The sequence below is a fragment of the Lactuca sativa genome, chromosome 3, assembly GCF_002870075.4.
Source record: "Lactuca sativa cultivar Salinas chromosome 3, Lsat_Salinas_v11, whole genome shotgun sequence".
Classification (NCBI taxonomy): domain Eukaryota; kingdom Viridiplantae; phylum Streptophyta; class Magnoliopsida; order Asterales; family Asteraceae; genus Lactuca; species Lactuca sativa.
In genome coordinates this window covers 58,171,345-58,197,691 of record NC_056625.2, presented here as the reverse complement: position 1 = coordinate 58,197,691, position 26,347 = coordinate 58,171,345, and the positions used below count along the sequence as shown (strand labels likewise).

General features: G+C 30.8%; 1 protein-coding gene and 1 long non-coding RNA gene across 10 annotated transcripts; one reads left to right on the top strand and one right to left on the bottom strand.

Annotated features, from left to right (window-relative positions):
- Positions 1-2,257: 2,257 nt before the first annotated feature.
- Positions 2,258-12,172, top strand: LOC111890070 (uncharacterized). Of its 9 annotated transcripts, none has more exons than XR_008230845.1 (10): positions 2,261-2,569; positions 2,639-2,892; positions 2,965-3,098; positions 3,475-3,543; positions 3,631-3,709; positions 3,969-4,186; positions 5,377-5,464; positions 5,942-6,124; positions 6,199-6,284; positions 11,814-12,172. It is a non-coding gene; the product is annotated as an uncharacterized LOC111890070 (long non-coding RNA). The 9 variants fall into 9 exon arrangements; XR_008230842.1 differs by lacking the exon at positions 11,814-12,172 and adding an exon at positions 3,366-3,380 and having other exon boundaries at positions 6,199-6,478; XR_008230847.1 differs by lacking the exon at positions 11,814-12,172 and having other exon boundaries at positions 2,258-2,569; positions 5,292-5,464; positions 6,199-6,488.
- A 24-nt stretch (positions 12,173-12,196) lies between these two features.
- On the bottom strand, positions 12,197-14,349 carry LOC111890069 (S-locus-specific glycoprotein S13). Its single transcript, XM_052769705.1, has 4 exons — positions 12,787-14,349; positions 12,541-12,693; positions 12,287-12,456; positions 12,197-12,202 (listed from the first exon to the last, which is right to left on the bottom strand). The coding sequence occupies exons 1-4, from the start codon at positions 14,054-14,056 to the stop codon at positions 12,197-12,199; spliced, it is 1,599 nt and encodes a 532-aa protein (XP_052625665.1). The 5' UTR covers positions 14,057-14,349.
- Positions 14,350-26,347: the final 11,998 nt, after the last annotated feature.

The following is a 26,347-nucleotide window of genomic DNA, read 5'->3' as shown; positions in this document are numbered from 1 at the left end:
CTCTTTATGGACTATCTGCACTAAATTTGTTGGCAGATGAATTATATCCTCTAGGCATACTTTCTGGAAAATCATAGATCTACCACCAACGGAGTACTTTAAAAAAACCATCCGAAGGCCACATGATTTACACCCTTAGTAAAAGATTGCTAAATTTTAGAAGGGAAATTGAATATAAATCAAAACTGGACTTGTGTAGTTAATCATGGGTAATTATTTAGGGAGTGCTCCCTGGGTTAGGTGAAGTGGCAGTGAAGAGGTTGGCCAGCCAATCTGGACAAGGGCTGAAGGAATTTAAAAATGAAGTAGTGTTGATTGGCAAGCTTCAACATCGTAATCTTGTTAGGCTTTTGGGATACAGCTTGAAGGATCTTGAAATGATACTACTCTACGAATTGAATACATGCCAAATAAAAGCTTGGATCGTTACATACTTGGTTAGCATCTCTTATTTATCACTTTTTGCGATTACGAAACTTGGATTTGAAATCTAAAATTCTTGTTTTGATGGGAATTTTGGCAGATAGGACGCTTTGTATGACTCTTGACTGGGATTTACGGTTCGATATCATCATGGGAATTGCTCGAGGACTTTTGTATCTTCACCAAGATTCACGGTTGAGGATTATTCATAGAGATTTGAAAGCAAGTAAAATGTTGTTAGATGAGGATATGGATCCCAAGATTTCAGACTTTGGTTTGGCAAAGATAGTTAAAGGCCAAGAAACAGAAGCTAATACTACAAGAGTCGTTGGAACCTAGTAAGTACATGATTTCAATATTTTACTCTCGAGTCTCTGGAACTTCTGTTCTATAATATTATGATTTTGGTGTTGATGCAGTGGCTATATGTCTCCAGAATACGTGCTAGACGGGTTGTTCTCAGTAAAATCTGATGTTTTTAGCTTTAGAGTAGTTGTACTCAAGATTATAAGTGGGAAAAGAAACAATGGTTATTATCATAAACAAGAAGCCTTTAGCCTTATATCGCATGTGCGTTTTTTAAAGCCTGAATCTTGTCCTAATATTTCATATTTTTTGAAAACTAATGCTGATGCATTTCAGGCTTGGGGTTTGTGGAAAGCGAATACGCCGTTAGATTTAGTCGATCCAGCATTAGCATGATCATACAATTCCATTGAAGTGTTGAGATGTATGACTGTTGGGCTATTGTGCGTACAAGAAGACCCTGGAGATCGACCAACAATGGTGAATGTGGTTCTGATGTTGGGTATAGATATTGAGAGCTTCCCGGATCCTAAAGAACCGACTTTTGTTGTGTCGAGAAGAAGGATTAGAAGTTTGCCACCGTCTGCAGGTAAATTAGAGATCAATCATTTGACTATCACTCAGGAAGAAGGGCGTTAGCAAAGTGAGGTCTTGTTTATTATAAGTAGGTTTATGAATCTTCAATATACCGTTTGGACCATATTGGTCTTGCAATAGTCAAATTAATTCTTATTATTATACAATCTAATAAACATGTGTCATCGGATTGAACCTTGTTCATCCAATCCAACATATATCTTGGATAAACAACAATATTATTAAGAGAAATATGCAACTCCTAAAATCAAAACAATTGATGGATTGTGGACATGAGGGATGCCATAAGTGTGTATAATAGGCTCTAGGGGTGTGTATGGGACGGTTTGGTTCGGTTATTAGTTAAAACCGAACCATAACCATTATGATTGGTTAATGGATTTTGGTAGCCATTGGATATGGTTAATATTGGTTATGGTTAATGGTTTTTATCGGTTAACGGTTTTGGTTAATGGTTCATATTGGTTAACCATAATGTTCAAAATAATATAAACGACAAAAGTATATTGGCATAAAAAATGAAAATAGAATACCAAAAAGTCATCGACGCCAATGTTTGTAACATAACTTATAGTAATAAAATAAAATGTGTACCTTTAATACTTAAAGTGAGATAACACATAGTCACATTCAAAATCAAAAATATTCAATAAAAATATAAAACATTAAAAAAAATGACATTAATAATTTCATATATTGATAATTGATATTAATATTAAAATAAAGTCAACCATTCATATACGTTCAATACGATTAAATCAAAACTATAAAATAAAAGAGCCAAACATTCATATTATATATACTATTAATCCTTAAAAGATTTGTGAACAGGAATCTTTTAGAATTCGCGTTTCTGCCACAGATTTTCCAAAGTTTTTAAATATTTACCACAACGCTTACTAAATGTTTGCCTGATGCTTATGGTCTCTTCCTCGTAGTCGGTTGCCACCATTGTCCTCCAATACGGTTCTTTTATGTTTTCTTTATCTCTTTCCCCTTTGTTATTTACTCTTCCTTCCTTTATCCGCTTCCTTCTATCAATTCTTTCCTACACCGTCTCTCTCCCTCTGGGTTACTGACGTTGGAGCCGTTGCTGGTGATCGACGAATGGTTAAGGAGCAGCACTCAGCGACCAGTCCCAACTTTATCGTCGGCGTTGAAGGCCACCGGTGTTGGCGAAGGCAGTCCATCAAAGTGCTCGGCGGACAGAGACTTGGCTTCGGGGTTGTTCTTCTAAGAATAGGTTTGTCTCCTGCTTATTTCAAAAAACGACATACATGTAGATTTGATTTCCTTAATTACTCTTTGCAAGTATTACGTTCATCAACTTGGGTTCTTCCACCACCGATTTATGTTCCTACGTACCGGTCTCACTGAATTTTTATATTATGACTGACGTTGGAGTTGTTGCTGGTGATCGACGAGTGCTGAAGGAGCAGCAGTCAGAGACCAGTGGTTTGATGGTGCGCCGATGGCGTCACCGATTTCCTGTTTGCTTAACGGTTCCATGTTTCGTCCACTGCTTCTCTTAGCAGTTTCCGTTCTTTCTCTGGGAATCAATTTAAGGTTCGTTTTCGATTATTCATTTCCTTTCTTTTCTAGCTTTCAAAAAACATGGATTTTGTTTCCTTTTTTTAGGTGTTCGACGGGATGAGAAAGCAGGAACAACTATGTGTGTTTATGGTTATTAGAGAAATTTGAAGAAACAGAGGAAGCGCACCAGGTGTTTGATAAAATGTTTATTTGAAATCTGGGTTTGAAACCAATAATTGGTAAACTATTCTTATCAATTTCAGCCATCTTACTCCACTAACTAAAATATATCATCCATTTGCAAATTTAGTTTTCAAAGTTTACATTCAATTATCATAACATCTCTGGTTATTTGAAGACTAATATGCCCTCAAGAAATAGCATTTATAACAATTTGAACTGATCATTGCCCTTGCTTCCTTTCATTGTATCTTTATTGTTTTTGGTTCCATGGATGATTTACAAATGAAATTATTGACTTTCATTTTTTTTATCTTATTTTTCAGGAAAATAACTGAAGGGTTATATGCAAAAAATAGCATCATACTTCTGTTATAATTTTGATTTTTCAAAGTTTATTAGTTTTAATACATTTTTTTTAAAACTCATTTACAGGTCAGCTTAAGAGATCCTATTCGGAAAGGTGCTGATGATAATGACCTGAGACAAATTATTGGGGTTGCGGTACAATTTTATCATCTCTTATGCACAATTTTTGTTTCATTTATTTGTAAATTTTTGTGACGCCATTTACAAATGATACATATTCAGGTGAAGAGAAAGAAATGGTCTCATGTTGGAATGTTTGTCATCACAAAGACACCAAACAGACCAATAATACATATTGGTGGTTAGCTTTCCTTTTTTACCCTCCAATATGTTTCTTATTCAACCAAGAAATATCTTTCCAGATGTGTAAACTTATGGTTAAAGTCTTAATGAAAAGGTGACATTGTTATAATTGGGTAGATTTCTCAATGTACAATGTTGTAATATGAAGAAATGATAGTTATGATGCTATAATAAACAAATCAATGAAAATATGTTGCTATTTCTTACATTTATCACTTTAAAGTTGATGAAAATTCTTTTGATTTGGGATTTTGTAGGCAAGTGAATCTATTAAGAAGGAGTATGACCGAAAGTGTGATCAACTTAGACATCAATTGGCAAAGGACCTTAAACCTCATGTGATTGATAAAACTCAAGCTACGGCTAAAGATTTGCATTCGCGTATTTGGGTTGCATTACATACGGTTGATTCTATATCAAAACGGATTGAGAAAATAAGAGATGAAGAGTTACAACCGCAAGAACTCATTCAAGGGTAAAGCATTAAATCTTAGTTTTTTCTTTTCTTAAATAAACATTGTGAATTTATTATACTTTACGAAAAATATTAACAAATGAAATACTATAAATATTTAATAAAATTATAAGCAAATATAATACTAAAATTTAACATTGTAAAAAAGTAAAACAAAATGAAATGCAAAATATTTAAAAAAAAAATACATTTATTATAAGAATAAATTGAATACTTAAAATTTAAAATTATGAATCATAAAACATAAAAAATGGATTACTTAAATTAAAATTTTTAATATTTACAAAACATGCATCTTTTAAACATGCATCTTTTAAATTAATTCCAAGCACTTAAATAATTATATGGATCAATTACTAACAAACCAAGCACTTAAACAATTATATAGAACAAACGAAATTACAATAATTATGAAAGTACAAAAAACTATTTAAAATGTTATACCCAAATGAAATACTCAAACTAAAAATCATAAAAATTGCAAAAGACTATTTGACTTCTAAAAATTTACAAAGGGAGTATTGTAAATTGTAACATATACCAATTCAAAATTTTCATGGAACATGTCTTTTGGTCTACTTGATGCAAAAAAGACTCGATCCATTTACATATAATTAGTGATTAAACTTTGCAGATTAATCAAAATGTGGAAATCAATGCTCGAATGCCACCATGCCCAACACAAAACAATCTCATCTTCTCACCATTTCACCATTTCAAGAACACAAACTCACCAAAACGAATCCAAGAACCAGATTCTAATTGAGCTACAACACGAGATCGAATGCTTTGCAGAAAAAAAGTCTTTGTATTTGTATTGTACCTAACCTAACCCCCTTATCTCACTTTCTACTTTAGAACTAGAAAAATATCCACTCAAAAAACATGGGCTAAAAACAACAAAACTACCATTCAGCAATTAAAAAGACGCCATTAAATTTCAAGCACAAATCTTTTTTTTTTAATATATATATATATATATATATATATATATATATATATATATATATATATATATATATATATATATATGAATGTGATGTGTCATAAAAATCGAAATTCTTGATTTATTCTACTAACAACAAAAACACATATTACCTGTCAGCTTTTTTGGTCTCTCTACTTACTCAAATGCAAACCCATAGAGGTAATTTTCAATATACGATTTTCATTTCTGATTTCATATAAAGGTGTATTCCATTGCAATCGGTCTGTCGGCCATGACAAAAACCCGCAGAAATGTCACTTATTGTTGGGCTTCCGCGTCATAATAAAAAGGTAGATATTCTACCTTCTAGGTGAGCATAAATGTTCAAAATTAGATTTTGTTTCTTTTTTACTACTTTACTGTTATCTAGATAAATGATTTTAATTAAAACAATTGGTTTAATTTTTATTTTTAATTTTAATTGAATCCACGAAGAACAACGGTTTTGTTTTTAAAAGACTAAGATTATGGTTGTATTTGTATGAGGTTGACAAACAGTGTTTAGATTTGTGTTTTCACATTTGTGGTGTTTTGTATGATGATTCCAATGTTATCTTCTTCTTTTCATCATAGAATTTAATGAAAAGTTTCAATCTTGCAATATAACCAATTTTTGTTGAGTACGACTTTTTATGTGCTCATGTATAATATAAACTTTATATATGAATATGCCATCAATTTGTGCAAACCAACCAAATGTAATCACTAATACCTTTACATGTGATTTCCATTCCACCGAAAGAACTAAGGTTTGGTTATTTTTGTAGGATGATTTTCGCCAAGCTGCTCGACATTCCATACACCAAACTCCTTCAAAATTGCTTTCACTTATCCTGCTGTTAAGTGTTAAGGTATGATAATGAAAGTCCAAGCATCTAAGTTGCTTTTACTGATATGATGATTGGTTACTCTTTATCAAAAAACCCTTGTACAAAAATAGCTATCCACAGGTAAAACTGATTGAAATTATTGTACTACACGTATGGCTGACTAATAGTTGAAACTGATTGTGTACTTTCCGCAGTTACTGACAAAGAAGCCCTTCAGGGTTCTGGGTTTGCATTACGGTCTCTGGATATGGTTAGATACACTTCATTATCAAAGAATAAAGTAAGCACTCTATACTCACTACAAGGTTCCATGTCGTTCGTCTGTTTCTTTCGTCTCATCTGAACAGTAGGTTATTCTGTATTTTAACAGCTTGACTGTTTTATGAATAGTGTCATTTCTCATTTTAATATTAAATATAGTAATATACACCATTTTTTACTTAGAAAATTATTAAATATTTGATTAGGTGACTAGACCTCTAAGTTTTCATTTTTTAATTTACCTTTGGATAAAAATCCCGAAACACCAATATTTAAAAAAATTCAAGAACTTTGATTAAATACTTTTTGTTCTTTTCCAAAAAAGAAGTAGAAGTATTTTATAAAATAATTCTAACTTTTAGGTTTATGGTATTTTAAGTAATATTTTTTTTGGTGTTTGTACTGTCTATGTCCTTGATGAGACGGAAACACGCATGCACAATGCATAGTGTGTGCTATCTCGGACTGTAAACGACAGCAGGGTCCATTTTGTCCAAAAAATGGTACTTTATCTATAGAATATTCATTTTAACAGAAAGATATAAAGGCCATATAGATGGTAATGCTATAACAACAAATGAATGGAAGTACGTTGCCATTCTTTTCATCTCAAATGCTCAAACATGACATTGGTGTTACTTTCAATTATTTTCTATTAAGTCATTGTATTATATGTTGGGTTGAAATTTTAAATTACAATGTTATAATAACACAAAAAAAAGTAGGATACTATAATAAAACAATAAATGAAGTATGTTGCTATTTTTTTTCCAGCAATATCCAAATCAGCGCCAACGGCGCAACTGAGTTCCTTCTAGTTATGTATTAATGGATTAAAAAAAAAGTCAATCACTCATATACATTTAATGTGATTAAGTCAAAAACAATAAATAAAAAAAGTCGAAAAAATTCAAAATATACATTCTTAATATATCACAGAGTATTGAAGAACGAAAAATTTAACTTACCTTGAAGTCTTGATTATAAAGTCAAAAAAAAATCCTTCGAATAGGACTATAAAGTCCAAACAATCTTTGATTAGGATTAACGATGTGAGAAGCCTTCGATTAGGATTATGAGTGTGAAGATTAAACTAATTGTGAATAATGTTTACAAATTGTAGAATTAGACGATTAGGCATTACAACATTAATCAATAATCTAACTCAATGCATGATTAGTAGATTGTGTGTGTCTGCATGATCAGCCTTTGATGGTTTGATTGTTTGTTCGTCTCCTGATAAGTGAGGATTAATGGATTATATTTTCAAAATTTTAATGGATCTTAAATAAGTTTGACTATATTATTTTATATATAATCTATAATTTTTATATATTAAAATATAAAGTTAGCGGTTCGGTTAATAATAGTTCGGTTAACCTATAAAACCATAACCGAACCGTTAGTTATCGGTTAACAAAAATTAGAAACCAAACCAATGGTTTTTAAAATGGTTCGGTTATATCGGTGAATTTGGTTTTGGTTCGGTTTTTCGGTTATTATGCTCACCCTTAATAGGCTCACTACTCATTTCTTATACTCTACTTTGGTGATAAACTTTACAAAGCAGACCCCCTTTGGGCCTTACAATTCCATAGATAACAAGATCTTAAAATGATGCATGGGCTAAATCCAATAAGCCCGTGTGGATTTACATGCTAACAATCTTCACCATTTTCCGCTATTTTGGTGAAGACATAGTACAAAAATATTTCCAAAGATTCAAAAAAACATACAATTTAAGAACATATTTCTAAAATCAATTTTATCTTCAAGTCTGTGTTCAAACTGGCTTATCTTATCTGCTAGTTATATATAGAACTAGACGAATGTCCGCGCGTTGCGTGAGATATAAAAAAATATTTTATATTAAAAATAACTAAATCATTGTTATTAACAATTAAATAATAATTTCATAAAAAATATAAAAAATGATTTTTAGTATTGTTATTATGTTGAACTATATTATAAGATATAAGGTTGGAACTTGAAGTTGTTTTGCATATAAAAAGTTATATGATTAAAATAGAAAAAAATTAATTTTTAAAAATAAATAAATCGTTATTGTTATCTATTAAATAATAACTTCATATTAAATTAAAACGTTTATATTAAATATTATCATTATGTACAAAATACGATAATAAAGGCATCTTTTTATCTATCTTAAATTTTATCATTGTGTACAACATATGATAATAGAGACAACTTTTTATCTTAAAAAGTAAAAAAAAAATGTTTTGTATCATAAATATTACCATAATTATGTAGAGCATATGATATGATAATAGTGACATCTTTTATAAGGTTAAAACTTTAAATTGTATTACGTACATGGTTGTAAAACTTGGCTAACACAACCAAATACTCGGCATCTTACTTAAACTCGGCCTCCAATGGAAGCGAGTTTGCCTAACTCAGCCAGAAGACACTCGGAACCTTATTAAACTCGATCCAAATCTAAAAGATACGGTTTAAAATCATTTTCAAAATTCTGAAATTTAATTGGTCACTTGTCGACAAAGACAATCTCACCAAAGAATACACTCAACGTCTACAAAGTTAGATGCAAGGAAGATCTCATAGCTTAGTCCCTTAATATTTCACAATCTTTCTTATTTATAGAGGAAAATACATTTTCTTGTTTACTCTCATGATCAATGTGGGATGAAGACATTTTAATTAAACTCATTTCTTTATTTGCCAATAATTTCATTTTGTTAAATAAAATATTAAATAATAAAAATAAAACGTTATCCAGAAAATTTATTTTTCAATAATTTCTATTTTCAGTAATCTCGTAAGTTGTTATAAAAAATCAAGTTTTTATTTAATAGCTTTTTGTTAAATCCTAAAATATTAAATTCGGTTAGGTACTTAATATAGAAAGTTTGTTTATATGTATTTTCATGATTCAAAATGTCATTATAAAATAAATTCATTTATAAAATATAATCGAGTATATATTTCGTGCTTTTGAATCAAAGTGATTTTTCAAACAATTATAATTTTATGTTTAGGTAGATTTTTTTTATATTTATATAACATTATGTAACTTAAAATATTATTATAAACAATTTGAATAATAATGGGAGTTTCAAATGTATGTGGTGAAAGGAAAATGCTTCATTTATCGGTCCAAATTGATCAAACTCGAACCGATTCAGCTTAATATACCAAACTACATAACGTTTTTTCTATTGAAACCCGATTTGTATATATTTTTTGTTTTTGAATGAAATTTATTTTTCAAACAATTATAATTTTATGTTTAGGTAACTTAGTTATAATATTATTAGAAACAATTTGAAAAATCATGGGAGTTTCAAATGTATGTGCTGAAAGGAAAATGATTCCTTTATCAGTCCAAATTGATCAAACTCAGATCGATTCAACTCAATATACCAAACTACATAACGGTTTTTCAACTGAAACTCTATTTGAACCTAAAAATATCTTGTTCAAAACCATTTTCGGGATTCTAAAACTTAAATGGATAGTTGCCAATAAAGACAATTTCACCAAAGAATACCCTCAACATCCTAAAAATGTAGGCATAAAGAAGTTCTCATAGTTTGATCCCTTTGAAACATTTCACAACCTTTCCTATTTATAGAAGAGAAAACGTTCTCTTGTTTACTTTCACCATCGATGTGGGATGAAGACGTAATAAAACACGCTTTCGTGTTAATAAAACATTATTCAACTTATTTAGTAAAACACCCTTTCTCTTGTTTACCCTTTCTTTATTGTTCAATAGTTCCATTTTTCTATAATCTCGTAAGTTGCTATCCAAAAAAGTAAGTTCTTATTGAGTAACTTTTTGTTTAATTCTAAAATCATAAATTCAGTTAGGTACTTAATATAGAAAGCTTGTTTATATGTATTTTCAAGATTCAAAAGTTCATTATAAAAAGAATTCATTTACAAAATATAATGTGCGTATATATTTCGTGCTTTTGATCAAATCAAATTTTCAAACGATCACAATTTTATTTTTAGATAGATGTTTTTTTTATATTTATATAAAATTATGTAACTTATTTATAATATTACTAGAAATAATTTGAAAAATCATTGGAGTTTCAAATGTTTGTTGTGAAAGGAAAATGATTCATTTATCGGTCCAAATTGATCCAGCTCCGGTTCAACTCAATATACCCAACTACATAATTTTTTCTAACTGAAAAACAGTTTAAACCTAAAAAAATTCTGTTCAAAACCATTTTTGGAATTCTAAAGTTAACTGGACACTTGCCAATATATACAATCTCACCAAATAATACCTTCAAAATCCTACAGAGGTAGGCATAAGGAAGTTCTCATGGTTTGGTCCCTTTGAAACATTTCACAACATTTTCTATTTATAGAAAAGGAAACATTCTCTTGTTTACTCTCACCATCAATGTGGGATGAAGACATTGTAATAAAACACCCTTTCTTGTTTATAGAACATTATTTAACTTATTTATAATATTATTGTAAAGAAATTGAAAAGTAATGGGAGTTTCAAATTAATGTGGTGAAAGGAAGTTAAAAAAAAAGGGGTTTCAAATGCATGAGATTTAAGAAAAAATTCTAGCTTTATAAATATGTATGATAAGTAATTTGTATGAAAATATTTTAAAAAATAAAAGGGTGCTCAACAGAAAAGACATGAGAAGTAGACAGATGTCAGAGTAAAAAAACTCAGCCTAGGGTGCATATGAGAATATACATGGTGCATTTGAAATCCCCCCTTTATCGAGGCCCTAGATTGGTTACTGTAACTTCGTTATTGGAGAATCTACTTGACGCAGGGGCACTTCTATTTAATGTAAAAGCAGGCTTTTTGGGCGATGGAACAGTTGCGTTTTCATTTATCAACATGACAACCACTTCTGACATTGTTGGTCTGTCACTCATTATTTCTTGAATACACAGCAGTCCAACATTTATGCACTTTACTGCCTGTTGATCAGCATTGCTACAGGTGCCCCTGATTAAAGGATCAATCAACTCCAAACCTCTGCCTTCCATCCACCTTTTCCATGCCTAAAGATGATCCAAATTAAACCCTCAAACTGAAGTTGTTTGCAAGTAGTTATCATGTATTAATTGAAAAATAAAAACACATCATATATACTTACCCATTCCAATATTGTAAGAAAGCCTTCGATGTAATTAGAAGTACTCCTTTTACCAGTCACAATCTCCAGCAGTAAGACCCCGAAACTAAATACATCGGATTTCTCAGAAAACCTCCCGTGAAGTGCGTATTCAGGTGCCATATATCCACTGAAATCAAGAGAGCAAGGACATTAATTAACACATCATCTCTAATTTATTATCAGCTATATAATTAATTTAAGATGTAATTTGATGCATTGAATGACTTGTGGACTTACTAGGTACCAACAACTCTGTTGGTTTTGTCTTGAGTTTGGTTCATCCCAAAAATCCTTGCCAATCCAAAATCTGAAATTTTAGGAGTCATCATCTGATCCAGAAGAACATTGCTTGCTTTTAAATCCCTATGGATAACTCTCAGTCTAGAATACTTGTGCAGATAAAGGAGTCCTTGAGCTACCCCTTCTATTATATTGAATCTTTTGCTCCAATCAAGATTCACACTCTCCGATGGATCTAGGGATGACGATAGACAAAAAAAATATATCATGCAGCGGGAAATATAATCAGAACAGATGAAAAGGAAGAAAAGTTTACCAAAGAGGAATTTGTCTAGGCTTCGATTAGGCATATACTCATACAGGAGAATCTTTTCATCTTCTTCCACACAACATCCCAATAGCCTAACAAGATTCTTATGCTGAAGTTTTGCAATAATCCTCAACTCATTCATAAACTCCTCGCGTCCTTGTGAAGATCTTGCTGATAACCTTTTAACCGCCACTTCTCTATTTCCAGGCAAGGAACCCTGCATTACCTTTCTCATCTCTATTACAGATATATTTGAAATTATATGTCATGAAGTAATAAATGTTAAATAATGATGTTCTGGGTACTAGCAAGGTATCATACCTTGTAAACAGAACCAAACCCACCCTCTCCAAGCTTGTTTTCGACTGAAAAGGAACCTGTTGCTTCGAGTACACTCCTTAAGCTAAACGATACAAGCTCTATGCTGTTATGTGCATCTCCAATGGATGTGCTCATAGAATCATATCCAAGTAATTCCCTCCTTATTCTCTCTGCATAGCATAAGCCACAACTGTCAACTGGTAATCTTGAAAGTGAATTGATTTAAGAAATCTTGACTTTATTTAACTATTAACCTGCACTAATTATCAGCCTTCTCCTTCTCCTTCTCCAGAAGTAACCAAAAATGCTGATGAGAAGCATTCCTACAGAAACAATGGCAACCGTAACTGCAACTTTATTCCTGAATTTCCTTTTGTGGGTGAAATTATTTGCATGTATCTTGTCTACTGCATGTTGATTATGGAAGAACACAGAAAGTTTTGATCAGGAGATTGCAACGCAAATGAAGCACAGCTATTCGTAAAGAAAAGTAGACATGCCGAGTTGAGAGCTACGAAAGCGGACATACAGATTATGAAGAGTAAAATCGTCGCTTGAGGTATCCACAAGCTCTCTGAACCAATTCAGACAAATTATTGTAAGTTCATTGGTTACATTCTCATATGCATAAGCTGTACAGGAGCAGTTGCTGAAGCATCCAGATTCACAGTCACTTAAACTTATTTTTCCTATGCTGACTGCATGATCTGGTAGCTTCACTCCTTCATATACTGAAAACACATCTCCTGTGTCGCAGCTCAATGCCTTAATTCTCACACATCCACCAGTCCAGTTCCCTGCACTCCATTCGTTTTGTGATTTCGGCTGGAAACCAGTCATACACTTGCATGCTGGAATTGATTCATTTGTCTTGCAGCAGATTGTAAATGGACCACAGTAGCCATAAAAATCACATGTAGCTCGAGGTGACTGCCATACAACATTCCATGTAGTTTTCATCCATACCTGTAGCTCAATTTGCCCACCAGGAACTAAGGTAAACCGTGTGCTCATTGAGTTTGTAGAGATATCATACAAAACATAATCTTCATCATCTTTGATAACATAACTTATGTATCCTGGAAATCCTGTATCCATAACTCTATTGCCAAACCAGCTTCCATCTCCTATAAATCCACTATCAAACGTTAAATTAGTTGCGTAGACATTGCTTCTCCAATACCGTTCACCCCCTTTCCAAATATATACCTGATGATGAACTGGATCTATCCCTAGTGAGAATATCCCTGGTAAAGGATTTTCATCATCTACCCACGATTTAAGACACATTTGTTGCCCATTTCTGTTGGAGCTAAATTTCATGTCAGCCAGAAACGTGTCGGTTGGATGATCAAAACTATGCCACAGTTCATCTTTACCATGTCTAAGTACCAAATTCCCATTATCAAGTAATACTGCATCTGTGCTGTTTATGTCAGACACGTTTGATGTCCAGACGAGCTCTTTTCCACTTAAAACCACAAGATTCCCATCTTCAGAAAGCGTAAGAATTGATGGCGAGCCTTTTGGAACTGGAGATGCTCTATTGGCAACCCAGATGACTGTTTGCTTTGGGATTGTGTTGAACGATATCCCCAGGTAGCTACCAGTAGAATTACCAGGACTGAAGAAGCCTAATGCAAACGTACTTCCAGCTGAGATTATGGTTTGGTTGCTAGTGATGGAGTTGGTTGCGGTTATGGTGTTTTGACTTTTAGAAAGATGTAAGACAGAAGAGGAGATAATCAACACAACATATAGCCACTCCATTGATGGTACCTTCAATTCATGTAGTTTATAGATTCTATTTCTCCATTTCTTACTCGCTCCCAATTCCCAAAAGTGAAGAAGAGAGTGAGAGTGAGAGGTGCTGATGATATACAGCAACGGTGACTTGCTAGCTTGTTGACAAATCTGTTAAAAAACAATTTTGAAATCTAGGTTGTTTGATAAAAAAAAATTAATTTATATATTTATTTTGCACTCATGGATAAATTTATTTTTAACTTGGTTTAGATGTAGGTCCGGCTTATATATATGCAGGTCCATTCATAATTTTTTGTACTATACTTTTTCATTATATTATAATTTATCAACCTGCACAATTGAATAAATCATATCAAGAAAGTTAACATGTGATAATATATGTGTGCACTTTAAATCGTAAAAATTGAACTTATTAATTCAAAACAATTTGTCCATTCTTGGAATGTGTACAACCGTAATAAACATTCGTAGAAAAATGACGGCCTAAAAACTGGAAACCATGTCGTGTCGGTCGGACAAAAGATGCCAACGGAGTTACCAAGAAAATATAACCAAACGAAGTGCAATAATTTTGGAAAGCTGATTATTCAACTTATAGTGGGAGACTCATAATTTTTTTGAATGACTGAAATTATAAGAAAACGACAAGGCTAGCAAAGTGTTGGGAAACATAGTATGGCTACAGATATATGACACACTATACAAATAGATCCTCATATGCTAATTACCAAGATCTTAATTTCCGGTTAAAACCATATATACGGACAAGGATATAAAGCACCCAAACACGAATTTTCAATCTGTAGCACCTCATTTTCTTTATGTCTTTAAATGTTATGGTTTAAAAATATTTCATGACATAAAGTTGTATTTTGTAAAATATGGTCCAACAAAAACTTTTTTTGCAAATATATATAACTGTGGGTGTTACCAAATTCATATACACTTAAACCGTAGCAAGAAAATAAAAAATAATAAAAAGACTGATTTGTGTCCAATGCATGATCTCATTCTAGTGCAAGATTGAATATTAATACCCCTAGATTGGAAACTTGCTGACATCTTCGACTGTTACACTTTGTTACCAAAGATCACTTAAATATATAGACATCATTCCTCCTTCCAGGTTTATAATGGAAAGAACAAATCAGTCCATTACAACGTCATAAAGGATCTCATTACAATGTCATTAAGGATCTGGAGGATTAATCGGACATATTTACACATCTACTTCACTAGGGAGGAACCATCTCAATAGTGTCTCCAAGATTGACATCATGGTCCGAATAAGACAAACATTGCTTAGTTACTTTTACTTGCACTTAGCACCGGGTGTACTACTCGAAAATTGGGTAAATACCTATGGAAATTTGTGACGAAATTTGGATAGAATAAAAGCAAACTTACAAATCCTAATTATAGTGATGGAATACTCACAAAAAAGCATAGTAAATTTTATATTTTTTTTTTGTTATTTTACACTCTAATTTGGTTTGGTTTGAGATTTGGAGACTCCACGACCTAGTCATGTAATATTTTTTTGTTACTGTTGTATATAGTTTTACTTATGATTTGATAACCAGTTGACATCAAATACTGTTTTGAAATAACAAATGTTTTGAAAAAAAAAAATAGTAAATTAGGCACTTCCGCTACTGAATAAAAATTTACTTTATATTTTTAACATAAACCATTTATAAAAAATGGTCAATTTTAGGGGATGTCATAATTAGAGTTCATGATCCCACCAGAATTGTTTCTCTCAAAATCCTAATTAAACAAAAATACATAAACACATCAATTGACAAGGGAATGTATCTTAAATACCCATTACAATTAGGATCTATTAGCCCTGGGCTCCCATCCATAGGGATCTATTAGCCCTGGACTCCCATCCCTAGGCTTCGCCTAAGACATGGGAACACCCTTCTGCTGGCTCAATAGTCCAATAACTTTTAAGCTTCTATTTTTTTTAATCGAATGGTTGTTTAGTGGTTAACAGTTAGTATCCTCAAGTTTGTACAATTCACCAATGCCCAGATTAGAATCCGGGACCTCCAATCTAAGAGGCAAAACCTCTACCAAGTGAGCGTTCGCCTTAAGCATCTATTAATTAATGAATTAGTTTTCCAATTAATTAATTACAACCGGTCTAATACTTTTGTGTTTATTTCAATTCTCTTTATCCATTTATGGACAATTGGCACTATGTGCGACCTAATATATGTTTAACTGCCTTTGTCGTTAGTGTGTTATATCATATGCACATATACCGACATGAACATACATAAAACGTCTCTTGTGTCTCCCACAAACAACGCACAAGAAATATTATAGTGTTCTAGAGAGAAAATGATAATCCCCTATCTTATGAGTATATGCCATCTGTTAGGAAAGATAAAACAATAATTAATTCTGATTTATATAAGTTTATAGAAAATCATAAATCTATCACCAATGGAGTAGTTTACAAAAACCGTCTAAAACCACATTAATCTATATATATATATATATATATATATATATATATATATATATATATATATATATATATATATATATATATATATATATATATATTTTCTAGGGTACTTTTACATTTTAAAAGATCATTATTTTTGAAATCCTTGACTTACTACTTACTAAGAGTCTAGTCAACATAACTTAGAAGGATAGTCAACACATGCTAAATATTCATGTCATTAAATCATAAGCCCACCTCATCAAGTGAGATACCACATCCCTTTCATCAATTAAGACGTTGGTTTTTTCCTCCTATTCTAGAAATGCAAGAGCCAAAGTCTCTTCCATTGCTCCCTCACTCCCTCACTAGTAAGTTAACCATCATAGGATTGCCCCCGGAAAGCCTTAATTTACAACCATTTTTCGCCAATAACCACCATCGAAGGCCTTACCATCAACCTCTGGTGTCATCACTTTCTATCAATCTCTCATCTTCACTACCACTTTCCTTGCTGTTGTGTGTGTCTCTTACTCCCTTCTTCAATTGATGGTAACAAATGAAGAACAATGGCATCTTGAACAAAAACAAATCAAGGTTTGGGAAACGCGATTCCAGATGGTTTCCAAGCAAGATTGTCAACGAACAAAATAAAAAACAAGTGAAATATGCACTTCTATTCATCTTCAAAGTAGGTTAACTGTTTCCCCCTTCTACGAACACGAGTCAATTCGATGCAGATTTTGATTTTCAATTTTAGTTAGTGACTTGAAATAAAGAATAAGATTCAAACCAAGGAAATACAAAATGAAGAAGAAACTAAAAAAACATCAATGTTAGGATTTTTGTTACTTCATCGACTTGTACATCCATGGAAATCAAAATGAAGAAGAGGCACAAACCAAGGAAATCGAAATGAAGAGTGAAAGCTAATCAGAGTAAGTTGAAATCTCAAAGAGAATATCATCCTTATGAAGGTATATAATTGAGAATAAGGAAGGTATGTGTTCTTGAACGTAAAATGGTTGGATCAACTCCAACGGGTGAATCTGATAGTCGGACTAAAAAGGACCCTGCCAATTATGATGATCCATTGTATATACATCCGTCTGATAATATTGTAACTACTGTTGTAAATTTCAAAATTACTGGGACTGAAAACTTTTGTGTTTTTTTTGTGTAGTTCTATGACTAGAAGTCTTAAGGCTAGTATTATGTTAGGGTTTGTTGATGTTTTTGTTAAAAAGGATTCTGATGATGAACTTAAATCATTCAAATGGGAATGTGCTAATGTTGTTAATTGTTCTTGGATCCTTGGATCCTTGGATCCTTATATGGATCTATCTACTCTGGTCTTGCTTATTCTGAGTCTGCTGAGGAAAGTCATCTCATCAGATGAATGGGTCTCTTACATATTCATCTAACGTGTCTAAACTTCAATCATCCACTTTTAATAGTAGATTTAATGATAGAAAAAATCATAATTCAAATCCAAATAGGGGAAGGAATCAAAACTTGCAACGTAAGAATTGTGGTCTTAAGGTTCATCTTATTGAAAAATGCTATATGTTGATTGCTTATCCTAGAGATTTCATACCTAGAAGTGAATATGATAATAGTAACAGGCAAAGTAATCAGAATAAATCTTTTTCTATAAATCCATCATTTTCCTTCTAGTAGTTGCAACAACCCACTATTCTCAATTCGATGAAAGTAAAAAACTACATTTCGATCTTTATGTTTGTATATATCCTCTACTATCACAAAGGCATAATTATGAGCTAATAGCTAAATATAGTCTAAATCTAAAGTGAGTTTTGGTATTATAACTTAATAAAAGGGAATAGTCTAAGTATTTAATCATAAAAACAACTCCAAAAGGAGTTCATGGTTAAGAAAGTGACCCCGAAAGGGATCATGGTCCAAAGTGTAAACTCCAATTGCAGTTCATGGTCCAAGAAGCCTCTCAAATGTTAGTTCACGACTTAGTCAAAGTGAGAACAAAGGGTTCACGGGCAAGCATGACCGTGAACACCCCCTTAATGGGTTGTAAACCCCATTTCAAGTCCATTTGTAGACCGTAAACACCCCCGTGTATATATATATATATATATATATATATATATATATATATATATATATATATATGTGTGTGTGTGTGTGTGTGTGTGTGTGTATGTGTGCGCATGCGTGTGTTTTCACATTTAGGTAACTTTTAACTTTCTTCTTGAGTAATTTCCTATAACTATGATAATATAAACCCCTTTAATTTCATATTTGATAATTATGTCTTTTAGATCTCATAATTATTTTGTGTATATATGTATATATTTTATTTTACGATACATACATACATACATACATACATACATATATATATATATATATATATATATATATATATATATATATATATATATATATATATATAGGGTTAGGTTCATGTGAGACGGCCTAATTTTGTGAGACCGTGAGACGCATTTTTTTATTTTTTTATTTATTTTTTTTAGTTAATTCAAGTTCCGAAAATAATATTTAAAAAAAGAAATTTTGGATTTTTCCATTTATTTTTCATTTTAAAATTATTTTTTAGAATATGTATAGTGTAATATTATATTAGAATATTTCACGTATTTTTCAAAAAAAACGGGATTTATTTTTATTTTTTTTAGTTAATTCAAGTTTCAAAAATAGTATTTAAAAAAAGAATTTTTAGATTTTTCCATTTATTTTGCATTTTAAAATTATTTTTTAGAATATGTACAGTGTAATATTCTATTAGAATATTTCACGTATTTAAAAAAAAAACGGGATTTTTTTTAATTTTTTTTATTATTTTAGTTAATTCAAGTTCCGAAAATAATATTTAAAAAAAAAAAAGAATTTTTGGATTTTTCCATTTATTTTGCATTTTAAAATTATTTTTAGATTTTGTCTCACGGTCTCACAAAATTTGAATGGTCTCAAATGAACCTGAACCTATATATATATATATATATATATATATATATATATATATATATATATATATATATATATATATATATATATATATATATATATATATATATACATATATATAAATATGTATATATATATATATATATATATACACACACACTGGCCGTTTACCCACGCTAAGCGACGTGTTTGAATAGTTTCGGTAATTCGTTTCTTTTCGGCGAAGAAAGATTATTTTAAATTCAACGATTATTTTGCTTTATGAGATAGTTTATATTAAAAATATGACACTATTTATTGACAAATGTCACTAACCATTAGTTTCAATCCAACAATTCATTTTCTTTTCGACGCACTATGTATTTGTCACTTTTGTGTATGTTGAATAAGTGTTTTCATACATTTGATCTATTGTTTCTAAAATATATCATTTTCTAATTCATGATAATATAGCTGAAAAAAGATTTTTTTTTTTGTTTGTAAATCTAAAGTATGCTCCAACTAAGTTTTCAATCCCCCAAAGCTCGTTGCTATTGTTACAAAAAATAACCATAATCTAAACAAAATATTTTGAATAAATCATCATTAAAATAAAGAAGATGAGAACCTTTTTTACCTTGTCTCTAGAACTTAATTGTTTTTTCTTATGACTTTAGCCTTGAAATCAAGTGTTTTATTTAACCCATTTGTAGAAGGGATAATGACTTAAAAGGGTAATATATTGTTCGATTTGTATACATTTGGTCACTGAGTTTTTTTCGTCTACAGTTACCCCTTCAACTTGTTAAACTGTACACATTCAGTCCTTATGACCGGTTACTCCAAGTTAGCCGGGAAAAATGACTTAATAGTGTAATATATTTATCAGTTTTTCCACATTTAGTCCTTAATATTTTTGTACATATTTAGTCCTTAATATTTTTTTGTTTAAAAAAATCATTTTTGTTTTTGTAGACATTCAGTGCTTATAAATGTGGGACAATCATTGGTGAAGTGTGTGGGGTTGTTGATGTTTATGCGTAACGTCTCATTTTCACAAATGCAACTCGATTCAGATCAAAACATGATTTTTTTTAAGAACACACATCGTTCAAGAACACACACATGATTTTTGTTCAAGAACACACACATCAATTTTCAGATCTTCAGATATATTCATTCCATTTTCAAATCTTCAATTATCTTCATTCGATTTTCAAGAACACATACCCAGATCTTATGTGTGTGTGTGTTATTATGTTTATTATTGAAAAATCGAAATCTAAAAGGATGAACATGAACACATAAAAATATGAACACGAACACACACTAAAAAAAGATAAACATGAACTCACACTCATAAATCTTTGATTTCTTTTCTAGAAAATAAGTTTGCTCTTCAAAAAACGAACATAAAATCGTTTTTGGGGTTTTATTCTTCAAAAAACTGAAGCTTTGGTCAAGAAATCGGTTCAGATTTGCTTATAAATCTATTATTAAGAAAATCCGTTATTCCAAAATACATTTATCAAAAATCAGAGTAATATAAGAAATGTGGAATCCTCAATATTGTTGATGAGTGTGTACAGTCAAGACTTCGCCTTCCCACGATCAACGATATAACCTGAAAACATAAACAACTGGGTAAGCACAAAGTTTAGTGAGTTTCACCTAAAATACCCGATACAACAAATGTATTATCATGCATAACGGGACCACGCTCATCAGATTGGAATACCTTAGCCTAATCAGTCATCGGACTGGAATGCCAACATGCAATATGTCCAATCAGTCATCGGTCTGGAATACCCAGGGCTTGTCGACATGCCGCCTTAACCCAACCGCTCTTCTTGAGCCTTTGTGCCTACGGCTTACAGCTGACCCGCACCAGGTATCTTGGCCTACAACATATAGTAGGACCACATCAACCTATCACACCACTATATTGCTATCCCACGTAAGATATCACAAGAAAAACCTAAAGAAATCACTCATAAGTACTGAATGAGTACAAAAACAAAAATGACTTATTTTGCAACAAAAAAAAATATTAAGGACCAAATATGTACAAAAATATTAAGGACTAAATGTGTACAAAATGAGAAATATATTACCCTATTAAGTCATTTTTACCAGCTAACCTATAGTAGCCGGTCATAAGGACTAAATGTGTACAGTTTAGCAAAGTGAAGGCGTAAATGTGGACGAAAAAAAAAAAAGTCAGTGACTAAATATTTACAAATCGAATAATATATTACCCTTTTAAGTCATTATCCCTTTGTAGAAAGCTTACTTTATTTATAATAGTGAAATTCATAGGTCAATCATGTAAATTGGGAATTTGGGCCATTGTTTACCCATTTTCCAATATGTGTTCCTCCTGATATGGTGAGAGGGGTCTAAAGCACTATCATCATCAATTTGGAAACACCATTTGTCTGTTTTGAAACACACAAACTGATGATAAAGGGGTATAATACATTAGAAAATAGTAAAATAGAATTAAGTTGAAATTTCTTAATGTAGGAGTAACCAATATCCATTTTTCTTAATTGAAACTCTCATCATTTCTTTTTAACTCTTTCTCCCTTCAAACATTGCAAAATAATAATAATAATAATAATAATAATAATAATAATAATAATAATAATAACCATTAAAACGAATATCTGATTGGGGCAAATACACAGTAAATCCTCGTTGCTTTCATACACCATATATAAATTGGTACCAATAAATGGAATTTACTAAAAGATCAAGTCGGGGTACGCCGAATACTTTGTTTCGGTAATTACTTTCTTTTTGGACAAAAACCATGTGGACCATTTATGTAACTAAAAAAATTGGGACAAAAACTAATTTGATCAAAGTTATTTCCCCATTTTAACTAATTAAAGTATTTAATGTTTTTTTTTTTACCTTGCATCTTGCGAGGTTGCGGTTTAATACATATATATATATATATATATATATATATATATATATATATATATATATATATATATATATATATATATATATATATATATATATCATTTATTAAATAAGATAAATATAAATATACTAAAATCAATATATGTTATGTGAATGGATACACATAAATCAGTTGATGTTAATTTTATTTGCAGATAGAAAATGACACGATGTCATTTTATCAAAAAAATTGTTATTTTAGTTTCATTAATAGAAAAATAAATTTAAAGTTTGACGTTGAATCTAACTAGAAAATTCTTTTTAGTGTATTAATTTTGTTATGTATTTAACCATTTGAGTGCATAAAGTATAAAATATTAGATTAAATAAATCAATTGATTGTAAAACGTATAAGTAAATATTAGGATGAACTAGGTTATAACCCGTGGTAACCACGGCTACAAAATTACATGAATTTTTATAGTTAAAAATCATAATTATTATCCAATTATTTTCAAAAAGTTATTAAATAAAAGAGTTATGTGATTGTCAAGTAACTTAATAATAGTTGATTCAAATTGAAATTATTTTTTAAGATACAAGGAGACATTATTTATGTGTAAGTTAATAAAAAAAATAATGATATTATAAAATAAAATATAAATTGTTGATTATAAAGTAAAACAACCATATTGCTATTCCCCCACCAAATAAATAAATAAATAAATAAATAAGAATAGAGCTTACAATGGTATTTCTTGAAAAGTTTGTAATCTGCATTGCTATTTCTAAAACATATTTGAAAGTATGTGCGATATTACATAAAGTAGTTGTGATTTTAATTTGCAACTAATATATACCATCTGATAGTGAACCACAATGGCCAAGAAAAAATAAATATAACCAATAGGTGTTACTGTGCTAACCATGTAATTAAGCATTTGCATGAAAGGCTCCTGTTATTTTTTTTCGAAATATAGCCTTTTACTTTGAAAGTACAATGCTATAATTTTCTAATGCAATGTAAGTTCCAAAGTACCATGCCAAAAAAAAATTATTTACAAGAAAATATAATATTATATTACAATGCAAATTAATAATTATGTAATGCAATGTAAGTTATCATAATCCAGTGCTAAAAACATATTAGAGGGGTGATGTTTGTCTAAAAGATCACATGAATGGTCATTTCGATGTACGATATTATGAAAAACAAATTTTTAAAAGCAAAAAATAGGAACATGTGTTTATCTAAATATCATATTTATCATTTTTAACCTTTAAAATATTATATTTACCCAAATATATTTAATAAATGATATTAAGCAATTTATAATAAATTTATAGATTTTAAAATCATTATAATTTAAAAATACATAATAGATTTACCATATTACCCTTAAATATGAAAACCATTAAATAAATTGACCTGATTTCCCTAACCTTTATCACATTAACCCTGATCACTTGTACAAATACAATCTCCAAATGCTTCATTGTTGTTTGCAAGAAGCCCAGACCTCACTACCACTTTCTACCACTTTCATTCAACCAATTGAAGTACCTTTATGTCACTAATACAGAGAGTAAATGTCCATGTATAAATTATAGTAATAGTCCTTGTGTAGAAAAAGTTTTTTGCGAAAATGGTCCCTATAAATCAAACAGTTCCTGTTCAGAAAAACTTGTTACAAAAGTGGCCATTGTTGTGTTAATTGCCATTACCGAAAGTAATGTTAAATGTGTAAATTACAACATTAGTCCCTATGAAGAAGACATTTTTGCATAAATGGACCCTAAAACTCAAAAATAGTCCATGTTCAGAAAACCTTTTTATCGAAATGGTCTCTATAAGTCACCATGATAGAAAATAATGGTCCATGTATAATTTATAGTAATAGTCCTTATATAGAAAATATTTCTGCATAAAGGGTCATTATAAGTCATCATATATACCAATTAGACAGCAAATGTAAAAACATAAAAGGAAAACTATATCAAAAGATTAAGGCCACGTTCTAACAAAAGAATATAGTCTAAATACTGGACACTTGATCCTTATTTTATATCGAAAAAATAGTTCAACCAAACAAAACATATAAAAATGACAACCTATCGCATACCCTTGTTCCTTCTTTTAGATGTTGATGTTTCGCTTGGATCCAAACATTGAGTTGTGGGATTCTTGCTTGTCTTTTCATGATGTCCATACTTAACACATCACGGTAAGAAATAAAGATATAGAGATAGAATTGCACAACAACACCCACAAAAAACATTAAACTTTTGGAAAGTACGCAGAAATAACAATAAACTTTCATATTTGACTCGATAAATAGCATCCAACAAAATGACTATTACATCTTATTATGTTCATCTAAACTTAAGATTAGTTCTAATCATGTAATCTCAAACCAGAAATAGCATCACCTTTGAACCAAGAAATAGCAACAACTAAATGAAAATTACATCTCAGTTCTAGAGTTTTGTTGTATTTGTGGTCAACAACGTACTCCATTTTGATAGTCAATGTCAAGCTACATGTTACTTTTCATCTCAACATTAAATTTTTTTTTTGCCAGAAAAGCCAACTGCAATTGCTACAAATACAATAATGTTTTTTTAATTCACAAAAATACGACATTAATTAGCTTCTATATACACTATATCCAGATTGCACCATCATCTTCTGATGAACAACATTGTACACATTTAAGATGTTAATCATAATTTATTAATTCATATGTCATGAGTTTATGAGATTATCCTTAACCCAAATTAAGTAATTGTGGCCTAAAGCCCAAACAGTGAGAGATACCATTTTACTTGTCTGCTTCTTCAACAAACATCACAAAACTAATTTAAAAAAATAAGAAAAACAAAAACAAAAAAACAGCAACAATTGAAAAGGATAATTAAAAGTAGGCTCTGTACCTTACCTTATATCTTTTTATCATTACCTTCAATATATGATCTACTTCTTTTGAAGCTATCTGAAACAAAAGACAGAGGCTTTACAAATTGTGTATAGATAATTTGTAAAATATAAAGAACAGAAGTAAGATGATAGATAAATGAAAGAAAGCGGGATATGATAAGATTTGTGTGGGGGAGTGGTGGTGTAACCAAGGCAACTGCATCTTCTAGCTCTATGCATGGAAGCCACTTCAGACCAACTCTGATCTCAAGACAAAGAGGATGGTCGCACTCTTATCAACATGTCCTTTCTTCGTTATACTTCAACAACACCAAAAAGAACAATATATAGAAAATATATTGTTCTGTGATAACCAGGGATCATAATGAATTCGAACAACCCGGAAATCACGTATAGACAAACTTAAATACAAAAAAAGAAAAACAAATACCCCCATAGTCGAAAATCTGTGATTTTACTTCAGTAAAGAAGATGAACATACCAATGAACCTTTACTTTGTTAAGAATCCTAGAAAAGGAGTGGATCGAGATAGAGGATAGATTAGGGTTTATCAACAAATTAATAGATGGAGCTGTGTAATTTTGAGTATGTTGAAATTATTCAAACTTCTAGTAAGATAATAGAAATTAGAGCTAGAAATTATACAAACTTTCAATAACATATATTAGAACATTGAATAACTTCTTGCATGTGTGTAGCATATAAAAAGAATCAGATTTCAAAATTTGAAATTAGATATTAATATCCAAAATTAGAACTTGAAATCAATTAGAAAGACTGCTGGAGGTCGGGGCGGTGTACGCTGGACTGAACAGAGAGAGAGAAAGACTTCGCTTCGTGAATATGGATTGATGCGAACAGCAAAGAGCTGAGGGGCAACCATCAGAGTCCGTTTCCATTTAACCCATTTTCCAGCAAAATGCAATTGAATAAACCCTAAAAATCCGTAGATGGAGATATATATGACGAGCGAGATTTAGGGAATTGAATCTCACATTTGGTAAGTTGGAGCAGATAATTAAGAATTTCAAAATATTGATT